This window comes from Otolemur garnettii, unplaced genomic scaffold, assembly GCF_000181295.1.
Source record: "Otolemur garnettii isolate 467f Iridium unplaced genomic scaffold, OtoGar3 scaffold00007, whole genome shotgun sequence".
Classification (NCBI taxonomy): Eukaryota; Metazoa; Chordata; class Mammalia; order Primates; family Galagidae; genus Otolemur; species Otolemur garnettii.
The window spans coordinates 6,355,183-6,369,361 of record NW_003852402.1 but is presented as its reverse complement, the minus strand read 5'-3'; the positions used below and the strand labels follow the sequence as shown (position 1 = coordinate 6,369,361).

General features: G+C 44.3%; 1 protein-coding gene across 4 annotated transcripts in view; it reads right to left on the bottom strand.

The window, feature by feature from the left end:
- TCF20 (transcription factor 20) overlaps positions 1-14,179 on the bottom strand; it is a 100,259-nt gene that overhangs the window by 7,430 nt on the left and 78,650 nt on the right. For 3 of the 4 annotated variants that reach the window (XM_003783142.3, XM_012801116.2, XM_023509388.1), the window contains exons 3-5: positions 11,415-11,508; positions 1,568-1,617; positions 417-543 (exon numbers count right to left, since the gene is read on the bottom strand). In XM_003783142.3, the coding sequence (XP_003783190.1) occupies positions 460-543; positions 1,568-1,617; positions 11,415-11,508 (228 nt within the window). In that variant the 3' untranslated portion in view covers positions 417-459. The remainder of the gene's footprint in view (positions 1-416; positions 544-1,567; positions 1,618-11,414; positions 11,509-14,179) is intronic. The other variant, XM_023509389.1, reaches the window with a different exon arrangement.

Sequence of the window (14,179 nt, the reverse complement as noted above, 5' to 3'; positions counted from 1 at the left end):
AAAAAAAAAAAAAAAAAAAAAAAGGAAAACATGCTGTGAGCTTTATAGAAATATAGTAAATTTAAAAGAGATTCTTGTTAGAACCCTCTGGGGGCTGCTGGTAGAAGCACCTCACCTCAAAAGGGCTGACCTCAATGCCTGTGACATCTGCCTTCAGGGGTACAACTCAGGAGGCCCCATTTGCCAGTTCTGCCCTGACCCCTCCATTGGCAGTAGACAGCTTTGAAGACCGCCCCCCGCCCCGGATGTTCTGGGAGCAGCTGAGTAACAAATGGAAAAACACTTTATCCACCTGGTTCTGGGAATCGCCGTGACTGCATGCCGGTGGTGCAGCCTGGGGCAAGCAGGAGGGCAGAAGCACCAACACCCGCTGGGAGCGGGCAGGTGACGGTGGGAGCCAGGTGGCCTCGACTCACCTGTGCTTGCTGTCCTCTCCATTCCCACGAGCACACGCCCCCCTCACCCCCGCTCCGACTGCTCTGTGCTGAGGCTGCCTTTTGCGGTCTTGTTCTGCAAGGGGGGGAGAGGGCACGGAAGGGGAGGCTGCCGCGGCAAAGCCAAGAGGAGACAAGACAGGAGGGACAGGAGAGTGTGGATCAGGAAGGGCAGAGGGGACAGGAGTGGCACACGGAAAAGGAAAGAAAAGGCAGAGTCAGTACTGACCGACCAATGGGAGACACTCAGACAGGGCTCTCTGAGGCAAAAATGTGGCCAATAAAACAAGGGAGCTCTAGAAGTAACGAGTTAAGTGAAAATAAAGAGAATACTGTAATATCCTATGATCCACTTTAGGAAATAATTTTTAAAGAGAAGCATAAGAGTCCTTTAAGAGCATTTTGAAGGCAGACCCCTCTGGACAACCAACCTCTTTCTAGTCCTTTCTGTCACTTCCTGGGAGGCTGAAGACTGTGAGCAGCCAGTGACCACCAGGTGTCAGTGTGACCTCAGCTGAGAGTGGCCACTACAGGAAACCAGAGGGAACAGCTCAATCCTTTCTTGGGGCCCCTTCCCTGCAGCCTCTCTTACTCCACATGGTATCTCAAATAGGCTGTTCACCCCCCCCCACCTTATAACTAGGAAGTGGGGCCCCCTGCGCACCATCAGGTCACCTGTGCTGAATCACAACCTGGAAGAAAATGTAAGTTTCCTCAAAGCCCTGAAATCAACTCTCTATATTTTTTTAGTCTGGGAAAATGCCTTTGCTCATATGTGAAGGCCTAGAACCAATCTTACAAATGCCAGCCTATGCACTGGGGTTCTATTAAATCAGAAAGGAAATCAGTAGTTTTAGTGAGTTTAATCTTCCCCTTACTCTTCATGAATAGACAACCCCCAGCCCAAAAGCATTCCTACCAGCTACCTCGTATGATTCAGGGTATTCACCCTGAGCCACAGGTCTCCCTTCAGTATCATGTCTCCCTACCCTCCCAGGGCAGGAGCAGGCCAGCAGCCCCAGGCACAAGTGGAGACAAGTGTGGGTGAGGTCCTCTAATGCCTGGTTTTAGGTCTTTCAGCCACCCTGTGTCCCAGTTCTGCTGGGAACACAAGCTCTTGGGCCCTGACTCACCTTGTGCTTGGGGCACCTCACCGAGAAGTTCTCTTCATGTAGCAAACAATCTGCAAGATAGAAGGGAACAGTCAGATGGAAATGTTTTCAGCTGGCAGAGACATGGGTGGGCCAGGCTGGCTAGGATCAACAGGGTCAGATCTGGAGGTAAGAGGTCCCCACATTGTCATTTCTAATAGGAAAACATTAGACATACTATAAACTATGATACCTTAAACACAATGGACTATCAGCTACTTGTATAAATATACTAATTCTACTAAAATGTTTGTATGCATAAAAGACTGAAAAGTAATCTACTGAAACTTAACAGTTGTTCCCTTTGGGTTGTTAAAATTGTAAATAATTTTACTTTTTATTTATTTATTTTTGAGACAGAGTTTCACTTACTAACTCTCGGTAGAGTGCTGTGGCATCACAGCTCACAGCAACCTCCAACTCCTTGGGCTTAGGTGATTCTCTTGTCTCAGCCTCCCGAGTAGCTGGGACTACAGGCGCTCACTACAACACCTGGCTAATTTGTTGTTGCAGTTTGGCCAGGGCGGGGTTTAAACCCACCACCCTTGGTATATGGGGCCAGCGCCTTACCCTCTGAGCCACAGGCGCCATTTTACTTTTTTTTTTCTTTTGAGACAAAGTCTCATGCTCTGTTGCCCCTGGTTAGTGTGCTGGGGCATCATAATTCTCAGCAACCTCAAATTCCTGGGCTTAAGTGATGCTCTTGCCTTGAAGTAGCTGGGACTATAGGTGCCTGCCACAACACCCAGCTAAGTTTTCTTTTTCTTTCTTTCTTTTTTTTTTTTAGTAGAAATGGGTCTTGCTCTTGCTCAGGCTAGTCCTGAACTCCTCAGCTCAAGCAATCCACTTGCTTTGGCTTCCCAGAATGTGAGGATCACAGGCATGAGCCTCCACACTTGGCTAAGTAATTTTAATTTTTAAAATCTTGGTATTTCCATGATGATAATTATACTATTTTTGAAATCAGAGACAATCTCTAATAAATGCTATGAAATTCTTGATTCTGGGCTAACTGCATTTCCCAGGCTCAAGCCAAAGCCTCGCAGTAAAAATGCTTTAAAACCTGGAGGTACTTCTCCTCTGTACAGAGGGAGACCAGTTGTCTGAGATAGAAAAGCAGGAGAGAGCCCAGTAGTCACCTTCGCTCTATAACTCACGGAGACACAGAAGCCCCCAGTACAAATCACATAATCCATACTAAACACTTCAGAGAAAAGTAGAATCCCATGAGGGTGCTTTCACCCCTTGGAGGAAAAATGATTCATTCCAACTTTTAACACGGTGATAGCATCCTCCATGACAGCAAGGGATGCATCTGCCTCCAGGTGAGTTGAGCTCTATGGTGCAAGGGTAGAACAAGTGGATTGGGGCGAGGAAATGGTACAAGTGGATTGGGGCAGAGGCAGAGGAAATCTATTTAATGAGTTCACCCTGCATACCACAGCTCCCAGGGACCAAAAGCCAGGTCACTGGTACAAACACGTGGTGGCAGAATGCTAATAAATACTGATCAAACATCCTCAGCGCTCCCAGGCATCACGATGGAAGGCAGCCATGTGCTGCCAAGGGTGCTTACTACACTTGTTAAATTTAAACTGAGATCCAGATTAGCAGCCGGTATACCCACAGATTTCAGATGTAAGAATAATAAGCAAGGGAATATACAAACAAAAAGCTCTTCAGGTTCCAGTGTCCTAAACAAATAGAAAAAAGAGCCTTTCCTATTTGGCCAACCCTGGAATCTTGCTCTATCTACCTCTGGGGAGCAGTCCCTGACATCTAAGAGAGTGGGTAGCAGCTTTTTCTGCTCCCAGGGCCCAAGAGCTCAGCAAGTCATTGCTAACTTTCAGCTCCTCCCCCAGCTGCAGCTAGTGGCAACAAGTGAAATGTGTTAATTTAAAATCCACAAGTGCACAGTATGACCAAGACTCCTGCTGCTCCGATATGCCAGAGTGTCTATGAGCAGCAGGACACAGACAACTGGAGCTCAAGGGAAGCACATCCCCCCTCCCTGGGCTTAGGCAGCACTGTTCTGGGCCAAAGAGAAACAACACAGCACATGTGGGATGACACCATGCCCATGCCACAGGGTTTATATAAAGAAGGGCAGGGACCACATGAGTGACCAAGGAAAGGCATAAGTGGCTCAGTTCTCCTGATAGCCACTAAACAGTGACCAGTTATGACAGACCATTAGCAAAACACATCTAAAGTTAGGAAACTGTGTTCCCTCCAAGTTGAAAGCAGAAAAGATGTAAAATGTTAATGTAAATAAGTACCAACTAAAGGGCCCGTGGAACTAGTACCAGGTACTTCTGGAAATGGAAGTCTCCTAAAGGAATCTGCCAGAGACAGTATCCACCTTTGGCAAGCCCTCTGTGCAGGACACTGTGCAGGCAAATGCTCTTTTCTGTTCTTTAATACACAGGCCTTTAAGAACTGCAATTCAAGTTTCTGGCACGTGATGGAACCACAGCTAGAGAGCTGAGACAACTGGAGGACAGGGAAGCCTCTTCTCCTCCCCGCTGCTGAGTGAAGAGCACTATAAAGTGTAGTCAAAACCTCTTCTGAGGACTGAACAGGTGTACATGGCCAGCCACCATCTATCTCTCAGTCTGTTTTCTGTAAGGCCCTCCATGCCAGTACCTCTGCACAGTAGGGTCAAAATCAAGCAAGCTTGGAAAGGCAAGGGGTGTAGTCAATAAAAGGGCTTCCAGACACAAACGTCAGCCCTGAGAAGAGAAGGCTCTTTCCAAAAGCAAGCAGACTCACTGTGCTCCTCACAGCAAGCTCTCTTGTGCTTCAAAGACCCATGGTATCCCCAGGCTGAGGATGGTGAGCTCAAAGGGAATGCAAGAGAAACGAGAGGAGAAGGCCCTAATGTCTCTGTCCAGACACTGTCTCCAGGTCACTAGGATCTGACTCAGCACTGTCATTCCTAATATTGGCACAACATGGGGCTGGAACACAGGGACCTGCCAGTCTCACCCTGCCTTGCTGAGGAGCTGGCTCAGGCTCCTGGGATGCAGTGAGGGGACTGAGGGGCTTCTGACACTGGGGACTGGTTTCTGTGATACAGATAGCTGCCTCTTTGGAAGAGGAGCCAGACCACCAGTGTTTCATAATGACCATCCTGGGCTCTCACCTCACCATGGCAAGATCAAAGCCTGTAGCAGACACAACTATGAGGAAGACTCTACCTAACCAATTCAAATATTGTGACCTGGTGGTTTGTACCCTCACAGTGACCTGAAATAATAATAATAATACTAATAATCCTGCAGTAGAGAGAGTGGCTCTAAAATGCTGCTTCGAGGGCAGCCGTAGAAAGTAGAACTCCTAGCTGGTTTCTTCATGAGGGTAAAAGAAAAATCCCCTCTGGGCAAGATTCTTTATGCACAGTGGAATTATTAATGAGCTACCAAACTTCTTTTTTCTTCTGCCTTGATTGTTGTGGCTCATTGGATTAAATGCATTTTTTTTTTAGCCAGAGCTCATGTTATTAGCACTGTGTTCCCTACCTGAAGTCAAACCCTGTGCTGTGACATAACAAGCAGCACAAACAGCCAACTATGACGTCAGAAACGCAGCAACATCAGGCGGGGGAGGAGGCTGCAGGAGCCACAGAGCCTCATGAAACAGAGATTCTGTTTCCATGGAGACGCCCCAGTAATATAAGTTTTCCCTGAGACAGCAACAGCTCTTTAAGGATCTAGGCGGGTGATGACAAGGCAGAGATGAAAATGTTAAAACTGCTCCTTATTCCTAAGAGAGATTAGGGACCCTCAAAACCAAGGACTTATTTTTGTTATGATTAGAAAGAAAAGCCAATCAATGGAAAACCTTCCTGGACATAAAGACACATCACATGCAGACAGCAGAAATCCTGAGAAAACTGTGGGGAAAATACAGGCATCCATCCCTGCAGAGGAGTATCAGCCTCTGGGTCACTGTGAATTGGGTCATCAAAAAGACCACAAATGTGGCCATCTTGTGAAAAGCTGCTTCTTTGGTCCCAGCTCTCCACATGGAGGCACAGTGTGCAGCAGTAGGGGTGGTGAAGCCAGAGGGCCAAGAGCCCCGCCTGCATCCTTCCTGGCCCAGAGCCTCCCTCTCACTAGATGCTTGGCCACCAACTTCTGTTAAATAGAGATGTTACCAGCTTAAGTAGGCAGGTCACCAAGACAGGCTCAAAAAGAGAAAGTGGCATTTTCTTATAAAGCCTCAGGTAGGGCAGCACCTGTGGCTCAGTGGGTAAGTGGCCCCATATACCAAGGGTGGCGGATTCGAACCTGGCCCCGGCCAAACCGCAACAAAAAAAATAGCCGAGCTTTGTGGCAGACGCCTGTAGTCCCAGCTAGTTAGGAGGCTGAGGCAAGAGAATCATCACCTAATGCCAAGAGCTGGAGGTTACTGTGAGCTCTGATACCATAGCACTCTACTGAAGGCAATAAAGTGAGACTGTTTCTTTGAAAAAAAAAAAAAAGGTCTCAGGTAATAAAGAAGGCTCAGCAAAGTGAGTGGGGTAGGACTCTTACAACAGAGGACAGGATGTTCCCACTGCTCAACCTTTCTATCTTTGTGTTTTTTTTTTTTTTTTTTTTTGGCAGTTTTGGCTGCTGGTATATGGGGCTGGCCCCTACTCCTTGAGCCACAGGTGCCACTCATCCACTGCCCTTTCTAAAGAATCCCAACCACACTGCTTGAACCTGATCAAGGTGGCTCTATAAACAAACAAACAAAAAAAACCCACTCAAAAATTACAAAGCTTCAACTGCAAGAAGAAAACCAAACATTCAGAAATAATTAGGGGCAATATAATGAAAATGAGAAAAGACAACTGGCTGGATCTTGAGAAAAAAGGATTTAACAGTTGTATTACAGAATATGCCAGACCACAACCCTGGGTGAATTACCACTTAGACTCAACATGGCAACATGTAGAAGGAAGAGAATGGAAGGGACAGACTGAAACCCAAACTCCCTGAACTGGCACTTGGAAACTCTCCTCGTCTTATTCCCCGTTCATCCCTCTGGTCAAATAGTACGCTGGCCAACCAAGCTGCCCTCCCGAGCATGCGTACGTGCACACACACACTTTAATGAGAATCTAACTTTGGCATTATCCTCTGTACCCCTCTTATTCTTTTTAGCTACCCCTCCCACAGAAACCTGGAAAAAAAAGAAGAGGGAAGGGGGAAAGAAAGGCAAAGCAAAGCTTGGGAGTGGTGCATGAGCACAAGCTGGGGAGCTGAAGCAACTGCTGCATTGGAAGAGGGAAGGGTGGGCAGGGGAACTGTGAGAGCCTTCTGGCCTGCCTTCCACAGTGCAGTGCTGTGTGAGGAGCGCGGGTCGCCTTCATCTGGTCAGCCACGCCTTCCCCCCTTTCCCAGAGATGATGGAGACAGTTCTGTTTCCTTCCTCAGAACCCCAGGAAGCTCAGATAACAAGCACTGTGCTAGCTGCTGCTCTCTTGTTTCTCTACCCCCTTTTCCCTCCGGTGGCACTGCAGATTTTGAGGGCTGGCTGGGTGAAGATCTTAGATACACCTAATGCTTAAAAAGTAAATGGAGGACATTATGTTAAGTGAGACGAGCCAGGAACTGAAAGTTAGACACTGCATGTTCTTACTCATGTGGAAGCTTAAAAAAAAGCTGATCTTATAGAAGTTCAAAGTTAAACAGAGGATACTAGCAGCTGGGAAAGGTACTGGAAAAGGAGGACTAAGGGAGCGGTTTCTTAAAGAATACAAAATTCCAGTTAGACAGGAGGACTAAGTTCAATACCACTGCAGGAGACTACAGTTAACAATACATTATATAGTTTCCAATAGCTAGAAGGAAGAAACAATGTTTCCAACACAGAGAAATAAGCGAGAGAGATAGCTCATTACTTTGTGGTCATCACTATACATTACGAAGACCAAAGTTAGTATATACCCCGTGAATAGGCAAAATTATTTGTCAATTAAAAACTTTTTAAAAAAAGAATAAGCCAAATAAACTGAAATTAACATCCCTCCCACCAAAAGAAAAAAGACTGGGAAGAACACCAACTGGAGTGACTGCAAGTGATTTGCCCTGAGTCAGAACTCATGTCTCCTTAATCACTAATTAGATGGAATGTCTTGGAAGAGGTTTCCCTTCTTTCAAGTTATCACACAGCAAAACACTGCCCATCACATCTCAACAGAAAAAATGCAGCACCACTTGAAAGACTGTGATTAAGAAATACCTAACACATGGACAGAACTTGAAGAGAGGGTCTTGGGAACACTGATTTCTAGCTGGTCATTCAGAAATATGGGGCTTGAGATTAGCATCTGAAGTGGGTAACAGTCCTGTGAGGCTGAGCTCTTACCCTGTGGGGTTTGCAATGACTGTGTTAGTATTAGAACTGAGTAAACTGGGAGGGGGAGGGGAGGGGAGTGAGGTAGACGGGTGGAGGGAGGGTGATTGGTGGGATCACCTCTAGTTTATCTTACAAGGGTACAAGTGAATCTTTCTAAAAGTAGAATATAAATGTCTTAACACAATAACTAAGATAATGACATGAAGGCTATGTTAACCAGTTTGATGAAAATATTTCAAATTGTATATGAAAACACCACACTGTACCCCACAATTGCATTAATGTACACAGCTATGATTTAATAAAAAAAAAAAAAAGAACTGAGTAAACTATAGGACACCTAATCGGTGTCCACTGGAGTGCTGTGGGTATGTGTAGGGGAAAGCCCCACAGACTGGGTCACAGACGTGTGTAATGCTGTGTTGAATGGTGTAGAGTAGACAAAAGAGGATCTTTATTTCCCATCTCACACACAACCCTCCATGATAAAAAAACTCAGCAAACTAGGACTAGAAGGGAACTCCTTCAGCTGCACCAAGAACATCTACGAAAAACTCACAGCTAATATTTAATAGACCAAGAATAAGACAAGGCTGTCAGATCTGGCCACTTTTATCCACTGTTTTTGGAGGTTCCAGCCAGGGCTATTAGGCAAGAAAAAGAAAAACAGCATCATATTGGAAAAGAAGTAAAACTCTATCTCTATTTGTAAATGACACAATCTTGTATATAAAAATTTGCTACACAACAGGCATGGTGGCTCATGCCTGTTATCCTGGCACTCTGGGAGGCCAAGATTGGTAGATTCCTCGAGCTTAGGAGTTCAAAAACAGTCTGAGCAAGAACAAGACCCCGTCTCTAAAAACAGCTGGGTGTTGTGGTAGGCACCTGTAGTCCCAGCTACTCAGGAGGCTGAGGCAAGAGGATCGCTTGAGCCCAAGAGTTTGAGGTTGCTGCGAGCTGTTATACCACAGCACTCTACCAAGGACAACACAGTGAGACTCTGTCTGAAAAAATAAAATTCGCTACAAAACTATTAGAATAATAAAAAAAAATTCCACTTACTACATGTAATTGCACTAAAAATAATAAAATACTTGAGAATTAAGTTTAGCAAAAAGAAATGTAAAACTTATATTCTGAAAACTATAAAACATCATTAAAAAAAATTAAAGACCTAAATGGAAAGTGATCTCATGCTCATGAATTAGATGATACAGTACTGTTAAGATGACAATACTCCTTAAATCGATCTACAGACTCAGTGCAACCTCTATCAAAATTTCCACAGCTCTGGGCCAGGCGCAGTGGCTCATGCCTATATTCTGGGAGGCCGAGGTGGGTGGACTGCTTGAGCTCAGGAATTGGAGACTAACCTGAGCAAGAGTGAGACTCCATCTCTACTAAAAATAGAAAAACTAGCTGGCATTGTGGCAGCTGCCTATAGTCCTGGGAGGCTGAGGCTAAGGCTGAGGCAGGAGGATCACTTGAGTCCAAGAGTTTAAGTTTGTTGGGAACTATGGCACTCTACCAGAGGCAAATGAGTGAGACTATCTCCTAAAACAAACAAAAAACCAACTGCCCCACTGCTTTTTAACAGAACAGAAATTAATAAGCTAATCCTAAAATTCATATAAGATAGAAAGGGAACCAGAAAATTGGAAGAGCCACACTTCCAATTTCAAAAACTACTGCAAAGCTGTAATAACAAGAAAGTACAGTAGTGGAGGGAGTCCAGAAATAAGTCCACGATCACCAATGATGCTATCCAGATGCAAAGGAATGAATTTGAACTCCTACTTCACACCACCTACAACAATTAACTCAAAATGGATCAAAGACTTAAAGGTAACAGCTAAAAATATAAAACTCTTAGGAGAAAACATAGGTGTAAATCTTCATGACTTTGGATCAGGCAATGGTTTGATATGACACCAGAAGCATAAATGACAAAAGAAAATGTAGATAAATTAGACTTTGTCAAAATAAAAAACTTTTGTGTTTCCAAGGATGCTATCAGAAAAGTAAAGACAATTCCCAGAATGGAAGAAAATATTTGCAAACCATGTATCCATAATTACAAAGAATTCTTTTTCTTTTTTTTTGAAACAGAGTCCCATAGAGTGCCATAGCATCACAGCTCACAGCAACCTCAAATTCCTGGGCTCAAGTGATCCTCTTGTCTCAGCCTCCTGAGCAGCTGGGATTACAGGCATCTATCACAACACCCAGCTATTTTTAGAGATAGGGTCTCTCTCTTGCTCAGGCTGGTCTTGAACTCCTGAGCTTAAGCAATCCACCCATCTTGGCCTCCCAGAGTGCTAGGATTACAGGCATGAGCTACTGTTCCCGCCTTATAAAGAATTCTTAAAACTCAACAATAAAAAATCCAGCTTAAAAATGGGCAAAGGATTTTAATAACAATTTCTTCCAGGAAGATACACAAATGACCAATAAATACATGAAAAGATCTTCAACATCATTAGCCATCAGGAAAATAACAAAATCAAAATTGAAATGAGACACCACTGCACACCCACTGAGATGACTATAATTAAAAAAGAAAAGATATAATAACAAATATCAGTGAGGATGTGGAGAAACCCAAATCCTCACATATTGCTAGTGGGAATACTTAACAAAACAGGCCACAAATTCCTCACCAGGGTCAACAGAATTACCATATGACCAGCAATTCCATTGTTAGGCATACACTCAAGAGAACTGAAAACATACCCACACACAGACTTGTATATGAGTGTTCTACATTATTCATAATAGTCAAAAAGCAGGGGCAACCCAAACGTCCATCAACCAACAAATGGATAAAAAAGATATGGTATACTCTTCACAACAAAATACTGTTTAGCAATAAAAATGAACGAAGTGCTAATATATGTCACAAAATGGAGCATTATTTGAAGTCAAAGAACTTAGTCACTAAAGGCCATGGTTCCATTTATGTGAGATGTACAGAATAGGCAAATCCATAGGGATAGAAGGTAGATTAGTGGCTGCCAAGGTTGGGGGGGGGGTGAGTAACAGCTAATGTGTAGAAATAGAAATTTTTTTTTTTTTTTTTTTTGCAGTTTTTGGCTGGGGCTGGGTTTGAACCCACCACCTCCGGCATATGGGGCCAGCACCCCACTCCTTTTGAGCCATAGGCGCCACCCCAGAAATTTTTTTTAATGAAGTGATAAAAATGTTCTAAAATCTATTGTTGTGATAGTTGCACAATTCTGTGACTGTACTGAAAACCACTGAATTGTGTATTTAAATAGGTGAACCAGATGTGAATTAGACAAAACTGTTATTAAAACACAGAATGGATAATACAAACAGAACAAGGTCAGGAGAACGAGAAATATATGAACAAGGGGAAAAGGGGACAAAATCAAATTGTACGTCCTCATCCTTTGGATTCTGTACATTGTAACTCTTTGGATACTCTGGACAAGAGTATGGGGTCCGGTCTTACCTGCGTCAATGGCACACGGGTAATGGTATCGGAAGGAGCAGCCTTTGTTATAGCAGCCCAAGGTGGCGCCTGCCTCCTGGCAGTGGGAACATTTCTGAAACGAAGGAAAAAGTCAGGCATGTCAGTATCCCAGACTCATCCCTCCTGTCCAGGTCCCCATCAGTCAGACCTCAGTAGCATGTGTCTCTGTGGTTAGAAGTGTTTGTGGTAGCAGGATGGGCTGGCCAATTTCTTTCTTTCTTTTTTTTCTTTGCAGTTTTTGGCTGGGGCCAGGTTTGAACCCACCACCTCTGGTATATGGGGCCAGCTCCCTTCTCCTTGAGCCATAGGCGCTGCCTTGTGCTGGCCAATTTCTAACCACCACTCACAGACCACCATGGGAAGGGATCCAGGAATGATGTTTTAGGCCAGGCCTCAAACATATTCTCAAATCAAACAGAACACCACAGCAGGGAAGAAAAGCAATCCTACAGTGCGTGTTTGAACACGCCAGAAGGCGGGGCCTGCAGCCCGCCTCTGATGTCCCTGCTGTCCACCCTGCTGCACACTCTGTTGGTCACTGCCTCACTGCTACTGTGAGTTGCCTGCAGACCTTCCCTGTGCACTTCTGCTACAGAAATCTGGGGTAGAAGGAAAGGGCAAGGTAGTAGAATTATATATAAATCTTTTAGAATTAAAAGTGGAATCTGGTTTCTAGTTCTTGTATTTATAAGAAGGCTTTATTTTTATTTTTGATCTACTTACCCCAAATGCCCAATATGAGTACATTTTTCTTTCAGAAAAAATGGGCTCCTGTGTGCAAATGATATTTTTATGCACAGATCTTATTTTAAATGCACTAGAAAACTTGCCATGAATTTCTGGCTAAAAACCTGCCATGAATTTCTGGGTAAAAGAAACATTTTTCTGTAATTGAGACACTCCTCCTTAATACAGTCAGGTTTTCTTAAAGTAGGGCACATCTCTATCATCCCTATGATGTGGCTCCTGTGAGTGTACATTCCGACAGCATAAGAAATGTGTCCTGTCAACAATCATATTCATAAAACACAACTACATGTGGCAAATTCTTCAAATGGCTGAGGCACACCCAGATAAGACTAACCTGGAAGATAAGACACTTGTTTCTGTCCCTACGAAAAATGAAGTGGTCACATTCAAGCTGGCTCAAAGCCCCCAATGCTGATGCTGATGGTAAACTATGCTAATGCTAGCAACAGATGGTAAACTTGATGGTAAACTTGCTAATGCCCAAGAGCTTCCCAGGAGTTAGGGTGGCTGTAGCAATTGATGAGGATTAACTCAGTCAGTCCTCAGGACTAGCCCTCCTGGCAGATGAGATGACTAATTTGTTCCAGGTCAGAGCTAGATTCAGGCTGACCACCCTGCTATACTGCACAGATAAATGGGGCAGGAAAGGGCGGCAAGTCATTTAAGAGCTCTCCCCTCCTCTCAGAAGACCAAGAGGGTGCCCATAATCAGCAGACATTTACCAGGTGTCATTATATCCTTGTTAAGAAAGGAAAGACAACTTGTCTTAGTAAAGCAGGGACAGTATTGGAAGAAGACGAGTCACCATCAAGAAAGAAGCGTGACCCATCTACCCTTGTCTTGCTTGAGGAGTCCCTGGCACTCAGCCATTCTGAGGGCCTGCACCTGCCCCTCACCCCAAGGAGTTTGGGGGGTGAGGGGAGTCAAGCATTTCTGGTAGGAAAGTCTTTGGGGAGAGGGCTTCAGCAAGTTTCTGACCTCTTAGAAAGAGGTCAGAAGCTGGTGCAGTGGAGTGCCTATGCCCCCAGCTACTTAGGAGGCTGAGGTGTGACAGTTGCTTGAGGCCAGGAAGGTAAGACTAGCCTGGGTGATATAGCCAGACTCTCATCTCTTAAAAAAATGAGAAAAAAAAAAAAAAAAAAAAAAAGAAAAGAGGAACAAGAGGGACAAATAGGCCATATTCTTGGTGCACCTCTGTGGGGGCTGAAATGGTGTCACTATGAAGGAACAGCCTGAAGACAAAGCTGATGTGCTGAGGACAGAAGAATGACAAGGAGACCCAGACCCATCTCGACACCACTGAGCACTTAATCGCCTGACCCCAGGACCACCCTACCTACAGACTTGTTATAGGAAACTTAAAAAAGAAAGAACGAAACCAACAAAACCCTTTCCACTTAATTTTATAACCTGCTATCAAATATCCCAATTGATACAGAAAGAGATCTACTATTTAAGACACTGCTATATAAAGTGTATAAAGTGGAGGCTCTGGAGCCTAAATGATAGCCTGGTAAATGACTCCACCACTTTCTAGATATACCTTCTTGGCCAAATTTCCAACCTTTGTTTCTTCAACCTGCAAACATGGAACTAATAAGAGTGCTCATCTCATAGAAATATTGTGAGGGTTAAATGCACCATTCCGAGCTTAGAACAATGGCTGGATCAAAAGTGCTAAGTAAATGTGTAAGATGACCACATGCCAGACCCACACTAGACATTCGGCACAGAGCCCCTCATGAAGAACACCTGCTGAGCTATCACCACCCTAGTTTCCAGGAGGGAGGAAAAGACACAGAGCTTGGATAGGAACAATGTCCATTTCCTTCCCACCTCAACTCAGGAAATGAGAAAGCACATCAATAATGATGCTTGCTTTCTTTCCATTAAAAAGTATGAACAGTTTACTATGTTGCATTTAAAGAAGAAAGGCCCTCCTAGAATATTAGGGGCCTTAGAAGAACTTTTAAGTTCAGTTGTTTTCTTTTTTT